Source organism: Bacidia gigantensis (genome assembly GCF_019456465.1).
Source record: "Bacidia gigantensis strain McMullin 20006 chromosome Unknown contig_295, whole genome shotgun sequence".
NCBI lineage: Eukaryota > Fungi > Ascomycota > Lecanoromycetes > Lecanorales > Ramalinaceae > Bacidia > Bacidia gigantensis.
The window spans coordinates 1,640,952-1,658,440 of record NW_025408608.1 but is presented as its reverse complement, the minus strand read 5'-3'; the positions used below and the strand labels follow the sequence as shown (position 1 = coordinate 1,658,440).

Below are 17,489 nucleotides of genomic sequence, written 5' to 3'. Positions count from 1 at the left end.
TGAATGGCGACATTGAAGCCACCAAAGATCCCTATGATAATGGATGAAAGCTGTGATATTAGTCTTGCAAGGTCATTTCCCTGATTTCTGATTAACTTACTATCAGTGTATAACCAGGGATTGTGGCAGGACTTTCATTGTCCTGGGATTTTTTCAGTCCAAATCGCCGCATATATAAATCAAATCTGATAAGTATGAAGACATCAAGAGCTACTCCAGACAGGTCTGATAGCAGTAAAATCGCGAAGTTGTAAGACGCCAAGGGACAAATCAGTAGTGAACGAGGAGCCTGTAGTGACCAGTCCCTGAGCCATAATGCGATGGACAGCAAGAAACAAGGGGCTGAATACCGTCGAGAGACAGTGGATGCATCGCTGTCAAGATTCGGTACTCCCCATTCGTCCAGAGTACCAATTGAGTCACCGTTATCCCTATCACCAGGGAACCCATTTGAATAGGTGCGAGAGCCGTAGAGTCCAATAATCAATGGAAAAAGCCCCTTTCATCGATGAGCTTGGATCAACTTTTTATGTCGAGTAACAAACCTGCAATATTGGAAGAGAGCATTGTTGATCATGAGAGACATGTCGGGAAATCTCAAAGCGCAAGCAGATAGCCAACGCAGTAGGGATCACAATAGAATTTCTGGTTGATGGAGGGATTGACCAAGGGAGCCTTCGTATGGCAGAACGCCGACTGAAAGCATTTTTGAGAGAACTTGCGAGTTCATTTGCGCTCGATGAAGCTCCTATGTCGCGCTCTAAAATAGTAGCATCTAACAGAGCAGGCAGCCATGCTTGTAAGATGATCAACGTAAAACCACAACAAAAAAGCAGAACAACCCAAGACTGCGTCAAACGTCCTATATATCTAAGTTCAATTGTCACACATTAAAGATTGGAACTTTCTTACCAAAGACAGGGGAACTTTCAATACTCAAATTCGCAAGCAGTATCGCAAATACAAGAACCCTTGAGCACAGTGTCAGTAAATTCGCGCAATGTACAGACGCTCACATACCCATGACTGTATACATGGGCTTTGCTTGGCATTGGCCCACAAAAAGAGCACTGCAGAAGGCCCTTGCATTGGGACAAAGCATTGTTTGTGAAGAATGGAGGTAAGGGGAATTCGGGGGTTGCATCCTTCGCGGTGAGCGCTAGAAGCTAGTCTGCGGCCTGAACCTTCGATAGGGTCTTGGCCGTGCTTCTGGATATGACCAAGGGGACATTAAATGAAGGACTGGCCTCTCGGTTTTCACGAAAAAAGAGTGTACGATACAACAGAACAATTGGATATCATAGCTAAGCACCAAGAGACGTTACCGAGAGATGGATATCTACGAAAACGTCAGTTTTAAACTCTCGTCCGACCGTCTTTTATTGTACTAAAGGCAAAATCCGATTTGACGACAGGCTCTAATGACTGAACATTACGTACTTTCCTCCAGAACCCTTATACTGGAATGACCAATTGACCATCCTGGATTTCGGTCGCTAAGGCTAATTTGTCGATTGCGGCGGTGGCTTGGAAGCTGACGGAGATGAATCACCCCCATCCAGGGCAGGAGTCAACTCGGCAAAAGTCCGAAGAGCGAACTCGCCCTGTCCTCACAAGGATCCATTTCCACCCCGAGCCCCACAAGTAGTCAACACATTCTGCACCAGAGTCGTCCACTGAGCAAATGTGAAGGTATCATCAGGTGTTGGGGCGCCCAGGGTGGTGAACGTGAAGTGGCATTTGGGGCTGCCGAAAACGTCTGGCTCGGGTAGGTTCCCACTGCCGTAGATGCGGTCGCGGTAGGATTGCATTGCCGGGTCTGTCATCGCGCTACTGAGGATCTGGTTGCAGTCGTTCAGGTTACTCGGGTCGGCCACCTCTACGCTCCCTGGAGGCGGCGGTGTACCGGAGGTGCTTTTGTCGCATGTGATTCCTGTTGGATCGGTAGATCTTTGCTGGCCCCAGCCGAGGACTAACACTGGAGACGAGATCGCACAAAGGATAGTAGCAAGGCGAACGTTCATCATCTTGAAGAGTCTATTTCTCAGATCGCTTTGTGGAAATTACTGTAGATTGCAACACGTATTAAGGAGATTTGAACTTGGGTTCCAGAGTAAAAGACGTTTGGAAAATTGGTGAGTTCTACATGGCTTCTTTTGCTTCTTGTACTCGCCAGAATGTCTGTGAAGTTTGCCTTTGTTGGCATTTGGGCCTTGCAAATGTAGGTAACCCGTCGCCTCGTAGAGACTGGGGCACATCGGGCCCACGCTATTGCTTCAATGCATTCGAGACAAGATGTAGATGGGACGCTTCTTTGATGAGCCATCTCCAGACTTCTCAATACGTAAGTGTGCTTCAAACTGCAGGCTTTCTCGCATCTGGGATATCGTCAATCGTCCTTTTGATATCTGGCGAGTCGCAAATCTTCGATCTTTTCTCGCTGAGATCAAAAGTCAGCCTCATGGGTTTCAGAAAAAGCGATATAGTTTGGTCTAATTTTGGTGATGATCAGCAGATTTTGATATAATTCGAGGCAATTTCCCTTCAATTACTTCAAACCCCATTCTGATTCATAGTGATATCTCGTATGATATCGACCATTTACTTAGATAATTCTCAATTAAATTGAGAGGAAAGCTAGGAGATATATGTCGGAATCAAAGGCGGAATCCTCACCAGAGAGCGGCCAGAAGCTTGGCAGATGTGTTTCGGTTTTCACGAAATCCGCGAGTCAGCCTAACGTCTTGTTTCATGAGGACATGATGCAGTCTCAAAATGAGACTCGGGCTGACGTGTGAAGTTTCGACAGTTTCGAAGCAATCTATCGTTCAAATTAGCCGTGGAGAACTTCATGCACCACCCATCCGCAGGATAGAGGCTCTGGGCAGTCTGGATCTTTTGCAAGGTGAGAAACGTTGGCCACTTGATGAGATCCAGCAGCATTGTGTACGACGCAGTAAGCGCGCGTTGTTTAGCTGTTACCATACATCCAACCGAAAATCATCCTCTTTCAAGACAAAGCGCGTACAGAGAAAGTGGAGAATGAGGCAAATCTTGCATTTTGAAGAAGCAAGAAATGAAGGACTAGTGACTACCTTTCTTCAATATAGCATAGAAGCGTCGTCTACGCCGATCGAGGTGACTGCCCTTTCTTGTCGAGCTTCTGTATACATTGTGGCTTTCTGACGCCCCATGAGTGGGACTTCAATCCTTTCTTGACCCACCTGAAACCTCTTTTGCACCAAATCATCACGAGCATCAATCGTGTTTGCGTACACCTAAGCCCGAGCACTTCCAGTCTCCACATCGGTTGTGACATGCGTGTCCAAGAAGTCATCGTCGTCCGAAGCTTTACTAGAAGTAACGAACGTCTTCGCAGCAAGAGCTCTGCCTGAATCTTGCGAAGCCTTCGGCGCGTCTCCTTTTGTAGAGCTTGGTCTCGAATGATTGCGTAGCGAATCAATGGAGAGTTTGCTGCGTACGCTGCGAACCATGCTTTCCAAAGAGACGCTGTGGAGGAGCGGGCGAAGGGTCGGAAGGCAGATGGCGACGATGGCGACGCCCATCTCTAGCATTGGCCAGAATAGTATGAGGCTTACCACCGCTGCTTGGCTGTTAGTGATCTACCTTCATAGATATTTTACACATGATGCGAAGGTAATGAAGAGTATCGTACCCATATCGTCAAGTGTTGTCACTCCCAAAATACGCAGTACTACTTGTGTGTCTGCAGATCTGATCAGCATTATTTACTTCCGAAAAGTGGGCTCAGCGTGAGCACGAACGTCCAGCTCCTAGGATCTGAGCGAAGACTATCATTCGTAATATACCAAAAACAACAGCTCTGTAGCAACGCTTAGTCTTCGGAATGATCATTTTTCCATAAGGTGAAGCCTTACAGTGTCCCCAATAAGAAGATACCAGTGACGGCAATTTTTTTCTGAGGTGGCATGTGCAGCATCCAGATCTAGTCCTTTGTTAGTCATGCACACCGACCGATTCAGCCATACTTACCAAGGGCATTGGAAGAATCAGTATGAATATATCGATGATGACATCGGAGATACTGCAAGCAAGAAGTTGCTTGAAGGAGCTTAGACACTTCTGTAAGTCCGAAAGGCGACCCCAATTGACGTAAAAGCGAGTGCCGCAGTCGAAGACCTGGACCAGGAAGAATCCCAGTGTCCAGAGTACGACCAGTGTTATCAATGTCCAATTCAGTAAATCAAAGATCCTGCCTCGGAAGACTCGTCTGTAAAAGAAGAGGATCGACAATTTGATGAATCCAAGGGCGAGTGGTGACATGATATTGAAAGCGTATTCGCACTACTATCAGTCAATCTGTGCTCCAATCCTACGAGTAGCTCATCTCATGTTTGAAGAGCACCATGAGAACATAGTGTTGATCATTAAGGGCTACATGCAAGACAATCATAGATAGGGGCCGGACCTTTTCCATGAAAACGATTCTCTCGTCGTTTCCAGCGTTCTGATCTGGCTTTGAATGGTATCCAATGGTGTGACCCGCAGCTCCTGTAGAAATCCAGCTCAGTACTTGTGGAAGAGATTTGAATTATCTGGGTCGACTCACCAACGATCAAAGATACCGCACAGCCAGTCACCAGTGCCTATAGCACGCATCAGTTTCCTTTGCATATTTCGTATAGATGTGTAATTGTAAGATCATCACGTACAAGTGCAGGGAGGCATAGCCAATCGTCCAAACCCACTGCAATTTTCTTGCTGCGTCTGACATAAAACCGTGCAGCGACGGCAACGGTGCCAACCACCGGGAATAGGACGCCAACCGCAACGACACTGCCGCCATTGATGTATGACATGACTGCAGATTACTTGGAAAGTGAATGCGCTATGGGAATATGTGAGGATGATAGTCACCTTGGACACAACTCGTTACTTTAACACTGAACGAGAATATTGGACTGATCTTGAAGCGGATGAAAATTCAGCTTCACGCAGCCGTGCAGGAATGCAGACTTGGCGATCATTCACAAGGAAAGGTAGAGGTGAAAGTGAAAGCTTTCTTTGGATTGGCCCACTTTACGGCCGTTCACAATCCCTGATGAAGACAATACTTCGCAGCATCGCTAATAAACCTGCTAAGTGCCACTTTCGTGTGATATTGTAATCATACGTGTCTTCCACCGGAGTAAGGCCGGAAATGTCGGGCAGCTGCTCAAGGAGGGAGAAGGAATCTGGTGGGGTCCGGGGCGGCGAACAGAGGTGTGCCATAGACCAAGGGTTCTAGTACTTTCGCAACGTTCGCGATCCGAAGCCTTATGTGCTACCCGCAGTTTGTCATGCACGTCAGCCGTGCTCCGAGGGTGTAGCGAGGAGAGCATTGCTTGGTACGCTTAGGTTGCTGATTCCTGCAACGGCGAAATAGTAAGCTGCAGGAAAGCGCAGGGCTGATGTTTCGATGCAAGGAATGATCACACCAGCATTGCAGCTCTGAAATCGCGGCGTGGAAAAGAGGGGCCGACGGTCTGAGGGCGCCGAACGCCTGTAGGTGACGAGGCCTTTGGGTGCATCTTGGCCGATTGGCAGCAGGGTGGCCCACCAATCCGGTATCCGAGGTTGAGCTCCCTATCGAAGACTTCGATCCAGCTACGAGAAATACCATGGAGGATTCTCTCGCAGGAAATGCTCTAGAGGGACTCTCCGTAACAGCAGGCTCGTCGCCTAATTCTAGAACTCTCGTCTTCCACTGTTTCCTACTTCATTGGCCACTGATAAGTAATGAAAATAACGCATTTAACCAGCAGGGAATAGAACGTGTACTTCACAAATAGCTTGACAGAGGTAGAGCCGATGATTGCACTAATCCTTGCGGTTTTTGTAGTCTGGTCCATGTACAGTAATTAAAGTCTAGGGCAAGGTTGTTAGAGAGAAGCCTAAGTCTGACGAGGCTACAAGTGCACCTCCTCGACCGTGACATTCGCCCTTCTGGCATCTATCACACCGTCATTTCCATCGTCGCAATAGCCGAAATGATCTCCAAGAATGATTGGGGTAACGCTATCACGATAGCAGGCTGTGTTCTCCGTTGCAAAATCCCGAAGTGCATTCCAATCCCGACATTGATGGTATTGCCCGTCACCAGCAGTATCATCTCCGAAGACATAGAGAGGTGTATTGTCTGCATTGCATTGGATGGTCTCAAATCAATCAGCAAGGAATGGGCTTTGTCTATGGGGTCCAGACCTACTTGTCGTAATGTGTCGAAACAATGACCGGCGTGAGTGACTGGATAGGTCACGTTCTCACCCTTGTATATTTCCCAGAAGGTCTGTCTAATGATTCTCTGCGGTCCTCTTTAACCATAGCTTCCTAGTCTTCATGAAGTGTGACTTACTAGGCAATGAAGTTGGTGATAGGCTTCGAGTAGGTAGACACTCTTACTCTGGTCGTTTGGAAGCCTCATCGATTGAGGCCATTTACGGCGCCTAGCCCACGAGGTGTCCATAGCCACGAAGCCATGCGAGGGCAATATCGCGCTCCAGAGCTCGTCAACCCGAGTGACGTTCTTCTCGCTAAATTCAGTCCACCAATCGAAACGTTTCCATATAGTTGGCAAGGGATCGACCTGAGCTGATTGAACGTCAACGGCGATGAAATTGTTGTAATTCTAGATATTCATACCGTGATGGTGGATATTGCTGTAATTCTCTCCGTTCTGCAGAGAAACAAATATGAGAACAGCATTTGCAAAGATTAGTATGAGAATGATGCTATTCTTTACGAGTGATCTAGAAAATTCAGTGTTCCACGCCGTTCTTTGAGCTTGGTGAATGGCCTCTTCTTGATCGTTCATGGATAGGGTTTGATTTAGAGGCAGATATTGTTTCTTGAAGGATGACATGTTCTTTCTCATTTTTTCGACTGTAATTACCAGGAAGGCGTGGAGGCCTCAAAGGGGTATCAAGTATGAAAAACGTCAAAAGCTGTAGAAAAATAGTAATTAGGATGTGGTCGAGGCTACCTGCTTACTGTCAGCAAATACTCTAGTTGCATTGGCGATAGAGGGGAGCAAGTAAATTGTTCCAATCATCAAGACTTTCGCAGATTGCCGGCTGATTGAGGCTGGCGAAGGCAGCAAATGCCAAAAGATAGTCAAACTACCACCATATGTAGAGAGACCACAGGCGTGTAAGCTAAAGACTAAGCAGCTGAGAGAAGTAAAACGGCCGTAGTTCATCGCCGAAAATACTGCCGAGGGGGAGCAAAGCCAATCCTTCGAGTCCAGTACAGAATGTAATGTACCGCACCATCACAATTGCCTGAAATTGGAGAGAACTGTTTTAGCAGCCAGTTCGCGGGGAGTTCCTGCTCCAAGCAGATTGATACCAACCAATGAAAGGTGAGGTATTGCGACCGTATTCGGACATGTTGCAGTTTTAGTCAAGATGTCCATGGGGGCTGAGGCTGGAGTGTTCCATAAATCTTTAACTGATTGAAGACCTTATGATACGCGAAAGCCAGTTGGGGGCCGCCAATGATGATGCACATATGTGGCACCACGTCAAGTAAACGCTCAGTCTCACAAGATAAGCAAACCTGCGGTCAAAGTGTGGATCATCTATTCAGGCGTCATGCTCTTTAAAGGAGTACTTGTTCCACCTCCTGAGTCGTGGTCAACAGTCTTCTCCCTCTACACGCAATTCGATCCTAAAAACAGGCCTCGGCGTCCACAGTCTTTAAAATTACAGCAGCTCTCCTTTTGAGGAAATATGCAGCTACAGTTCCTGGCTATGTTCATCGTCCAGCTCATTGCGTTTGGCAGCGCTGCTCCATGTAGGCCAAGAGTCTTTCTGTACCTGAGTCTGGAAATTGCTGACACAATTAAGACAGTCCCGTTTTCGCTGCAAGCCCTCCGAAGATCGAGTCTCCTGATGATGTTGCTATCAATGAGATTGGGGCAGGATACTGAAAAATGGTGTTTGTGACTTCTTTGTAAGCTCGAGATAGTGGCCTGAAGTATGGACAACTCGTACAGTCCAAGAGTCAGGGCACTATTATCCGGACCTGAAGTGAAGAATAATAGCAAACATTCGCCTTATGTTACTACTAGTCATACGTTCGGACATCACTAAGTTAATTAAGAGCTCCGTGCTTCGAGTTTTGTATTTTTAGACCTCAAGACACTATGCCTCATAACAGTCGCAGTCGTCGTGAATCACATGAATATTGTCAATTTCTTATCTCCCCTGCACAGGCGCTCTTGATCAGGGTATATCTTTGGCTTGCTACCAAAGATTGCTCTCTCTGCATTTGCCCATATGAGCTAGGCGTCGCGTAGAGGACGCTTTGATGATTGCCATAGAGAGCCGAAATTTTCATACTTTTGTAGGTCAAATTCGTGCATTCTGTCACCACAACTATTCCCTGGATGACTTTTTATCGTCTTTCGCATTCTTTCAGTGAGGTCATCAGAAAACTTCTCTTCACTCTGCTTGATCCAATTGCGTAGATGCCTATAGGACAGTGGAGCGTCGTAAGCAATTTATCCGAAAGACGTACACATCAGACGCCATCAGAGTCTGCTGCGGATACTGAGGGAAGGTGTGGCAGAGCACTGCAAAAGGCAGGAATGAGTCATCCACCCTTCGAGACAGATACCATACTGTGCGGACGCGTCCAATCTAGCTCTAGGGTTCCAATCTGTGTAGCCGCCCTTGAACCATTAGCAATCCGCTGAGTCCTAGCACTTCCGATTGGAACTGCTAATGTCGAATAGATTTCTGACATTACGAGCGTCAGCAATAATAAAGCGGTCCAAGGCGTCCATCAGGCTTTGTCGTTCGACTAAGTAGAGCGGATTCGTACTCTCAGCTCTCACCATCACGCCACAGAGAGACGCCGGCAGTGAATTGACACTACATGATTGGTCTGTTAGATTTACAGGCCCACTATCTACGGCGAAGTGTGGCCTCGAAGCCATGTCCATCGAAAACTCTCCACGTCTCTGCCCAGTCTTTCAACGCATTGTAGTCTCGACACTCACGCCGAAAGCCCCAGCCAAAGAAACCGTCCTCAGAAGTCTTCGCCGGCTCTAGGCTAGAGTCAGCAGAACAAAGAAGGCCTTGCCTTAGGTAATCAAAACAGTGGTTTGCGTGTAATGAGCGCTCGGTCATATGGTCGGGTTTGTCTAGGTCCGAGCTATGAGTTGCGTAGTACATTCGTCGTATAGTGTACTATGTTCTGATAAGCTTTAAGTCTGGCAAGCCTTGAGGAAGAGTCCATTACTAGGCAATGTAATTGATGAAAGACACCGACGACGGACAAGTTCGTAGCGTAGCTCGGGTGCCTGACGTAACCTAGCCCATCTGTACCCCGTCAATGAGCGAATCCTTTCCTGGCGAAAAACATTTACTTGGTAGCAAAGAATCCCAAGCAGCTTCAGACTCATTGTCTGCGGGTGGCGGGTTTGCGAAACTCTGATTCAAATGAAAGGTCTGTATGGAATGTCTGATAGGCACTAAAAGCTGAATCAGACTTCATCTGCTGAACAGATCGAAAAAGCCGTGCCTTGGGGCACTGCACTTGAAATTGGATCTGCTTGCTCAAAGTTCGATGTCTCATGAGCGGTAAGACGTGGATCGCATAGACAGCCTTCTTGAATCGACCATGCTCTGTTGCCTAATCTGTAGCCAATCAGGCCAACGCCAGCCAGTGTCAGGATCTGGATGACGATGATTTTAACGCCATTGTTTGTGGACGTCCAGGTCGATGTTGCTTCTGTGGACATTTTGGGTCGTTTACAGACGTTGAGATGTACCGTAGATGAACGAGAAATGAATACGAGACCATATATTACAGTACAAAGGCCTGCAAGGCTTGATGCCTTCTGTATGGATTTGCTTAGTCATTTTAGATGACTCAAAACTTATCTGCAGGGCCGTTCTGACCTGCATCGGTGCGAAAACTTCATGCAGCGTCTGACACGCATGGCGTAAGTCGACGTCGGAAGGTCATTGCTCCAATAGAAATCAAGGTTTTTGACTGCATCACTGCGCCCTGAGTAGCCGGCTGATAGGGCCTTTCATGGGTGGAAAGCCGAAGCTGATCGGGACGCCCCGTCGGAGAATGCCATTTTTTGCGAACAGCACCTGACGACTTGAAATCCAGGGTAGATCATTGACTGGCCGACGAGGATTGATATCAGACTTTTGAGCCTCTCACAATTCCTTCCAGGGAAAGAATGGCAACCATGAAGACCAGTAGGGTATCGCAACTCGTGTGTTCAATTTCATCAAATACAGCCACGGTAGAAGCGTATCTTGAATCTCAAGGCCTTCCTTCTCCATCCTTCAATGTCGACGCACCTAGAGATTTAGGTATTCCTCCAGATGCCAATGATATCGAAGATGCTCGTCGAGCAGCACTTGAAGCCACTATTGAGCTGCAAGACCTTCTGCAGGGACCGACTGCACTGTTGCGGCCTGTGGTAAGTATTCGAAAATTTGAGCTCTTGGATGATTTCATAGACCAATACCTGCTGACCATGTACCCATGAGTATCTTAGCTCAATGGAACCAGCCTACAGGCGATTTACAGGTACCAAGTAGCGTTGATGGTGCCCATCCGTGGGTCCATCTCATTCACGCAACTTGCCAAGCAGTGTGAGCTTCCTGAACTTGATCTTCGGCGGATCCTTAGATTTGCAATGATATGGCATCGTTGCTTTTGCGAGCCGAGAGAGGGGTTTGTTGCACACACTGCAGCTTCACGGCTATTAGCGGAGGATCCACGAGCGTATGACATGGCGGGTCTGATGTTCGACGAGGGTTGGCAGTCGATGACTAGGGTGCGTCTACTGGGGAGGATAATGACTCAAATGTCACAGTCATGGGTACTGACGCAAGTAGACTGTGGAAGCGATGCATACATTTAAGGGTTGCGAGCCGAACGAGACAGTATGTGATATTCAATTCAATGGTAGATGTGGGTGCAAGGGACTGATTTATGTCCCTAGGGCCACGCACTGGCGCAGAATACCAAGGATAATATGTTCGACTGGCTTGAAAAGCATCCTGATAAAGCGAGGCGCTTCAATAGTGCCGTAAGCACTCTTGTTCCCTCTGGTCGAGCAGCGACATTATTGAAAGAGAGTTTCGACTGGAACTCTATTGGAGATGGGACTGTGGTCGATGTCGGAGGCGCTTCGGGCGCAATCAGTATCATGCTGGCCAAAGACTTTCCAGCATTGAATTTTGTGGTACAAGACCTTCCTAAAGCCCTCGAGGGTACAGCAGAGAGACTGCCGAGAGACCTGATCCACCGGATAAAATTCATGAATCATGACTTCTTCACGGATCAAACAGTCGTAGCAGATGCATATCTGTTGCGTGCCATTTTTCATAACTGGCCAGACGCATACTGTGTCAAAATATTGCAAAGGCTGATTCCCGCACTGAAGCCCGGCGCCAGGATCATTGTGAATGACAGTATTGTGCCGCCACCAGGCACGTTGTCCCTTTTGGCAGAACGGAATGTTCGGTAAGGCTACAGGCCTCTCAGGTTGAGGTAAGGAATACTGACATATACAGTGCATACGATCTCCTAATGATGACACTTTTCAATGCTCGGGAACGCGAGGAGAAGGATTGGATCCAACTTTTGCGGGATGCTGATCGGAGATTCAACTTTGTCGAAGCCAAAAAGCCAGCCGTTGGGACTATGAGCGTAATTCAAGCTGTCTGGAACCCTTAAAGTTCCGAGCTCATTAAGCTCGTAGATAAGGGTACAGACTCGGCAAAAAGTGGCACAACAGTCCCTTCGCAAGATATACGGGTGCCATGTATTCAACTTTGACATTCTTACCCGTTGGCAGCACGCTTACGTTCTTCTTGTCCCACTGATTACCTTCCGCATCAGCGACCTCGATCATACCGGCCGCAAGGTCAAGAAAGCTTAAGAAACTTTGTTGCTTCTCGGTACTCAATTGATGCCCTTTTTGGGCGTCATGCACAAGCCCTGCAGGTTTAATGAAAGTAGTTGAGATCCAATCTTGTCTATCACGCAAGTACTGTTCCGCCTCGATTAGGTCCTTATAGACGCTCGAATAGGCCGTGAAAAGCATCCAATGCGCAAATCTAGGCATGTCGCGAGAGAGATGCTCGTCAATAGTACCGGAACTGAGCATCACAAGCCGAGGCAATCTCGCCGTAGGGTCTTTGAACCGCAACTGGCCAAGAGCGGTGACAAGGATTCTTGCGGAGTCACAGGCGACGCGACAGCCAGGCATATTATCTGATTGGGCGGCAGTCAGGAAGACGGCCTGTGTACCAGAGATACAATCGGCAATGAGCTCCGAATCGTTGAGGTCGCCTTCGTAGATTTTGACCCTCGGAAGCGCACAGACGTCTGGAGACATGCGCTCTAATTTTGACTTCGAGCGAACATAGGCATGAATCTGTCTATCTGGTAATTTAGATAGAATATTGAGCAGACTCTGTCCCGTCTGGCCTGTGGCTCCGAGAATTGCGTAGGAAGGCATTCTGAGTGAGAATTCATATATAGATTCTTTATTCCAATTTGAGAGGCAGAGTAGTCGTGAACATGAGGCGGTAAGATCGCAATCTTACTGATGATAAGGAGGATGATGACGGCAAATGGCCGACTGTACTCCGTGGACTCGATCGTTCTCCTGCCGGACTCCGATAGCCTTGACGGTAGCATTCCAGGCTGTCTGTAAATAACTTCGCCGATCAAGTGGCATATTCTAAACGCGTGAAATTAGAGAGAGTGTAAAGGCGGAAGATTTAATCAACAGCGATGCTTGCCGTGGGGTGCAGAGAAAGTTGATACTCTAGAAGCATGATTTATAAAGGGGCCGGGAAAGGTCCGTCAAGGAGCCTTCCGCCTGCCGTTGTCAGCGAGGTCTTTAGGTGAGCACCTCCAGGTAGAGATCCGATATCAACAAACATGGTCAGCGACCACATCAAGGAAATATATTGACATAACTCTAATGAATGGGCGTTGCTCATGATCTAGAGAACATCTTCCTCCGACACTACACTAATGCAAATACTCACCCGTGTCCTTATTACCATCTCAACATTCTGCCATGGACTCTTCGAGCAGCTCGACTGCCTCAGCACACTGCTTGCTCTGATCCCTGCCCCAAATCCACCTCATCCTCACATCGAATTCCTTCTTCATCTTCGCCACATCTCCGCCGACGCCCACCATAGTCATGCCACACAACTCCCCAGCGTCACGGCTTGTGCTGACAATTTTCTGGCTGCGAGGCCTTCTTACTTGATCGTAAGCCGAGAATGCATTCGGTATCTGCGATTTGTCTTCAATCTTGGCCAACACCTTTGACAGGACCAGTGCATCCTCAATGGCTTGTCCAGCGCCTTGGCCTTGGAAGGGTGTTGTCGCATGCGCTGCATCCCCTAGCATCGCTACATTATGATCGAAGTAGGTGGGCGTGGGTGGCATGTCGTGCAATGCCCAAAGTGAAAGATCAGGTTTATTAAGGAGCTCGATGATGCCACGACTTTGAGGTCCCCAGCCTTCAAAGAGCTCGCTTAAGTTGTTCCAGTCTGCAGGCACAATCCATTTCTCATGCTCCCAATTCTCGTGTTTGTAGTCCATGACCACAACATTGAGAAGCTCACCGAATTCAATGGGATAGCTCATAATTGCTCGATGGGGGCCACATGAAATGTAACAATTGTTTGCATACTCGTCGCCTAATTTCTCCACAGCCTCATCCATAGGTACTAGGCTACGGTAGACGACGGTTCCAGAAAAGACAGGGTTGGCCGCTTCAAGGCTCCCCATAATGTACGCTCGACTGGGACTGTGGATACCATCGGCGCCGATTACGCAGTCCGCGGTCTCGGTTGTGCCGTCTTTGAAGAAAAGCTTCACAGGCTTATCATGTGGCGCAGGATCTTCGAGCCGGACGAGACGCTTATTGAAATGAGCCCGCTGAGGTGGCACACCTTGAACCAGACCGTCAAGGAATTTGGCACGGTGGATAGATTGTTGGCCGTAGGCATTGCGTTGGTGGGTAATTGTATCGTCCGCATTGGGGCCTTTGCCCTAGATCGACTGATGTCAGCGAGGACTGAATGCATCGTAATCACGAAATAGGGTGGCGAACGATAGTGTACTGAACCCAGGTGTTCTGGTGTGAAGGCCACAGATTACTCGTCAAATGGTCAGTGAGTGCTCTGAAGGCATCAGGGCCGATCAGCTCAAGAGCTCGTCGTGCGTTGGGCCCGACTGAGACACCGGCGCCGATTTCACTGAACTTTGGCGCGGCTTCATAGATTTGGTAGTTGATATGGGGGTACTTGTTGAGGGCAAGTGCAAGTGCAAGGCCACCAATCCCACCACCGATGATAGCAACGTTGAAAGTAAAGTCGTCGGAGGTGTGATGATGGTCGAGATGTGGCACTGATCCCATTTTGTTATATAGTATCAAGCAACTGAGAAAATCGATGGGACTTTCTTGAAAGTAGTGAAACTCTTGAATACTGGCTGCCAAATCGTGCCATGATCATTTTATATATCTTCGTGACCATGGACATCTCTCTTGTGACGTTCCTTTGCATGTCGGCGCGGTCTTGAGATGCACATTTCGTAGAACGCATTCGCATGTAAATTGGGTGCATACGCCGCCATATCCTTCGAAGGACGGGCCTTAGTGCTCCCCGGCCCATTCTTCGGTTCAGAAATACATGTTGATGTATTCAGAGGCCCCTTAGCCAATGCAAATCGCTCGGAACATTGCGGGATCCTCCGATTTTCGCTGGTCCCTGCACGACCCGCAGAAATGGCTCCATTACTAAACCACGAGAGGGGAATACGTAAGCCGCAAAGCCGAAAGATCATATGCTGATACTGATCGCCAGAATCAAGGGACGAATGAGAGACAATGGAAATCAGTCTCCCCCACAGTCCAAAGTAATCACGGGTAAATGTAGATGCCGCATCCTTCAATTGTCATTAGCCCATGCCTGATGTGTTGGTCAATGTCTGGCTGTACTCAATTATATCTAGTCTTGTGTGTCGAAGATCGCTGGTCTCACGTTGATTGAGAGCTACATTTCGTCGTGGCCCGCGTTCAACTTGAATGCTCAATTCAAATGTCAGCTCTGAGGGCAGAAAGGTCGTGTTGCACTCGTTGACGTTTTTGCAAGGTCCTTCTGGGCGAAAATCAAGTACCTAGTAATCAAGCTTTGGGTAGCATTGGACATTTCACTGTCAGAAGTTGATAAACATGATAAAGATATATATGTTGTACAAAACAATCGAACAAACCATTGATCATGTTCTCGAACGCTCGCCTGCTGTGAAGCAATCTCTCACTAATTCATACATAGCCATAGGGTCCTCGTCGTTCAATCATTCGTTTTCGTCATCATCATGCCTGCCTTCTTGTCCTGCGTTGTTCGTTGGTTTCTTTGCTCGACCCGTGAGATCTTGCCAAGTCGCACCAAAACGTCGTCCAGTGCTGGCTAGCAGACCTTCCTCCTCGTCTTCTTCGGCATCTTGATCAAGCTGATACTGGTCGAGCTTTGGTGTCCGAACCAAAGAAGTGACAAGCACAATCAAGAAGACAGCTAATGGTTGGTTTAGCAACATTCCACTTGATGCAATGAAGTTACATACCAAAGAAGGCAATTTGCGCCCAGAAGTCTACGGCTCCAAAGAACGAGAAGTTCACGGTGATGCGATCGATGAAGGTGCTAGCCACACTCGGTGTGCAGACCCTGGCCGCTGCTAGGGACGTAGATCTTTCGGTGCAAGGTTTGATAGCATTATGATGTGTCGAGCAGTCTGGTTGGCCATCTCCGGGGACAATTTCTCGGTCGCAGAAGGTCTGAGGACCGTAGTGTGTATACTGCGGCGCCACAATCATCGCCATAGAATAGAAAATAGCAAGTACCATGAGGCTCATGAGCATTGTAGCAAGAAGCATTGCCTGAGGGGTAGTATGACCTTTTCTGATCTTAAAGATCTCAAGCCACAGAAATCTGATGCCTATGACTCCGATGCCTACTACAGAGCTTGAGAAGAAATACAAGACGAGGAGGAGGTATATGATGTAGTCGATTGGGAACACTTTGGCGGCTTGTACGAAAATGTAGTTGATAGGATTGAATATGTTTATGTGTCCCAGCACATACCCGCAATGGGATTTGCAAGTAGAATTTTTTGCTTTGTCGGCGAAAGTGAGAATCATGCATATCCAGACGAAGATCGCAAGTACCATCATCAGGATGCCTCCAAGTAGTTTGACAGGCCGGAAGGCAGCTTCGATCTTTATCCAGGTTTTGATCAGCCAGCCTTGGCCCTCTCCGCTGGCTTCACTGGCAAGTCGTTCACGACGAACAAGAGTTCGTTCTTCTCGAACCAGAGCTTCAAGCTCCCGGCGGTCTTTTGCTGGAAGCCCGCCTTCTTGTCCCTCGTTACGCATCTCGAGCTGTCGCTGACGTTCTCTATTTTGCTCGAGTTCAGAGGCGGTGTTAGCGCTTAATGTTGGAGCAGACACTCCGGGGGCGGATTTGATGAAGGTTATTGGAAGTAGGGCAAAGCCTGCTGCTGTGTAGAGGATGTAGATGAGGGTACCGATTGTAATGAGGAGACCAAGTGCAAATGTCAAGGCGCGTTCGCCATGGCCCTCTCCGTGCAAAAGATGTTTGAAATACTCGAGGTCATAGTGGGCACCTTTCCGATCTTTGGCTACCGGTACGAAAAACCCTATGATGAAGAGGATGACGACGAGTAAAATGAATGCAATGGTGTATTTGAACGCTCCCCAGAATCTTTGCCCAAAGGTTTGGTTGCCCTCGTCAGCGTCCACTTCATCGTATTCTTCATGCCAAAAATAGGTGAACGGTAGCACTACCAAGCACAGAATTGCGTCGAGAGAGTATAGGAAATAGTAGACAATCTCGAGCGTCTTAACAATACTATCCACCTCATCTTGGGTAGCCCAATGTTTCCGCTTCCCCTGTTTAGAGGAGGTCGTAGAGGACACCAGGGCGACGTCGACAGGGAGTAGCAGTGCTGTGGCCAGGAGTGACAGCAGAGTGAATATGCAGACGACTGTCACTGCGATTGAGCGTTCTCGGGGCGCTTGATAAACAATGACGAAGATAGAGGCTATTCCTAAAGTCAAGACGAGCGCAATGGCATAGACGACCCATATGAGCGACGTTTGAATGAGAGCCATTTCTAGAGGATGAAGGCTAATTCGGATACATGAAGATGAGGAAGCAGACAGGACAGTGGAAGGTGGAAGGTTGAAGTTGAAGAGCTCAAGCGGGGAGCCTGAAACTTGGAAATCACCTGCATCATCGCGCATTCCTTCCGCATCGGTCGACCGTTCCTTGAGAGACAAAGCCAGAACATTCTCTTCCCATTCGAGGCCGTCAAGCATCTATGGGATACTCCAATCCGAGAGCTACGCAGAAGTGAGATGTATCTCACTGAAGTGCGGT

The 17,489-nt window shown here is 48.0% G+C and overlaps 8 protein-coding genes across 8 annotated transcripts; 1 reads left to right on the top strand and 7 right to left on the bottom strand.

Annotated features, from left to right (window-relative positions):
• Window positions 1-3,278: 3,278 nt before the first annotated feature.
• Window positions 3,279-4,305, bottom strand: KY384_008551 (uncharacterized protein; the record flags this gene model as incomplete). Its single annotated transcript, XM_044817040.1, has 5 exons — window positions 3,279-3,604; window positions 3,677-3,727; window positions 3,786-3,844; window positions 3,900-3,967; window positions 4,015-4,305. 5 exons carry the CDS (start codon window positions 4,303-4,305, stop codon window positions 3,279-3,281), a joined length of 795 nt encoding a protein of 264 aa, XP_044666405.1.
• Window positions 4,306-4,354: 49 nt separating this feature from the next.
• KY384_008550 (uncharacterized protein) lies at window positions 4,355-4,841 on the bottom strand (the record flags this gene model as incomplete). The annotated part of the gene is made up of 3 exons (XM_044817039.1): window positions 4,355-4,533; window positions 4,592-4,628; window positions 4,755-4,841. The coding sequence occupies 3 exons, from the start codon at window positions 4,839-4,841 to the stop codon at window positions 4,355-4,357; spliced, it is 303 nt and encodes a 100-aa protein (XP_044666404.1).
• A 1,089-nt stretch (window positions 4,842-5,930) lies between these two features.
• Window positions 5,931-7,035, bottom strand: KY384_008549 (uncharacterized protein; the record flags this gene model as incomplete). The annotated part of the gene is made up of 3 exons (XM_044817038.1): window positions 5,931-6,160; window positions 6,463-6,649; window positions 7,012-7,035. 3 exons carry the CDS (start codon window positions 7,033-7,035, stop codon window positions 5,931-5,933), a joined length of 441 nt encoding a protein of 146 aa, XP_044666403.1.
• Window positions 7,036-9,338: 2,303 nt separating this feature from the next.
• On the bottom strand, window positions 9,339-9,769 carry KY384_008548 (uncharacterized protein; the record flags this gene model as incomplete). Its single annotated transcript, XM_044817037.1, has 2 exons — window positions 9,339-9,458; window positions 9,518-9,769. The coding sequence occupies 2 exons, from the start codon at window positions 9,767-9,769 to the stop codon at window positions 9,339-9,341; spliced, it is 372 nt and encodes a 123-aa protein (XP_044666402.1).
• Window positions 9,770-10,231: 462 nt separating this feature from the next.
• KY384_008547 (uncharacterized protein) lies at window positions 10,232-11,524 on the top strand (the record flags this gene model as incomplete). Its single annotated transcript, XM_044817036.1, has 3 exons — window positions 10,232-10,468; window positions 10,890-10,937; window positions 10,997-11,524. The coding sequence occupies 3 exons, from the start codon at window positions 10,232-10,234 to the stop codon at window positions 11,522-11,524; spliced, it is 813 nt and encodes a 270-aa protein (XP_044666401.1).
• Window positions 11,525-11,746: 222 nt separating this feature from the next.
• Window positions 11,747-12,520, bottom strand: KY384_008546 (uncharacterized protein; the record flags this gene model as incomplete). Its single annotated transcript, XM_044817035.1, has 1 exon — window positions 11,747-12,520. The coding sequence occupies one exon, from the start codon at window positions 12,518-12,520 to the stop codon at window positions 11,747-11,749; it is 774 nt and encodes a 257-aa protein (XP_044666400.1).
• Window positions 12,521-13,077: 557 nt separating this feature from the next.
• KY384_008545 (uncharacterized protein) lies at window positions 13,078-14,446 on the bottom strand (the record flags this gene model as incomplete). The annotated part of the gene is made up of 2 exons (XM_044817034.1): window positions 13,078-14,079; window positions 14,141-14,446. 2 exons carry the CDS (start codon window positions 14,444-14,446, stop codon window positions 13,078-13,080), a joined length of 1,308 nt encoding a protein of 435 aa, XP_044666399.1.
• Window positions 14,447-15,387: 941 nt separating this feature from the next.
• On the bottom strand, window positions 15,388-17,428 carry KY384_008544 (uncharacterized protein; the record flags this gene model as incomplete). Its single annotated transcript, XM_044817033.1, has 2 exons — window positions 15,388-15,605; window positions 15,655-17,428. The coding sequence occupies 2 exons, from the start codon at window positions 17,426-17,428 to the stop codon at window positions 15,388-15,390; spliced, it is 1,992 nt and encodes a 663-aa protein (XP_044666398.1).
• Between the last annotated feature and the right edge of the window lie 61 nt (window positions 17,429-17,489).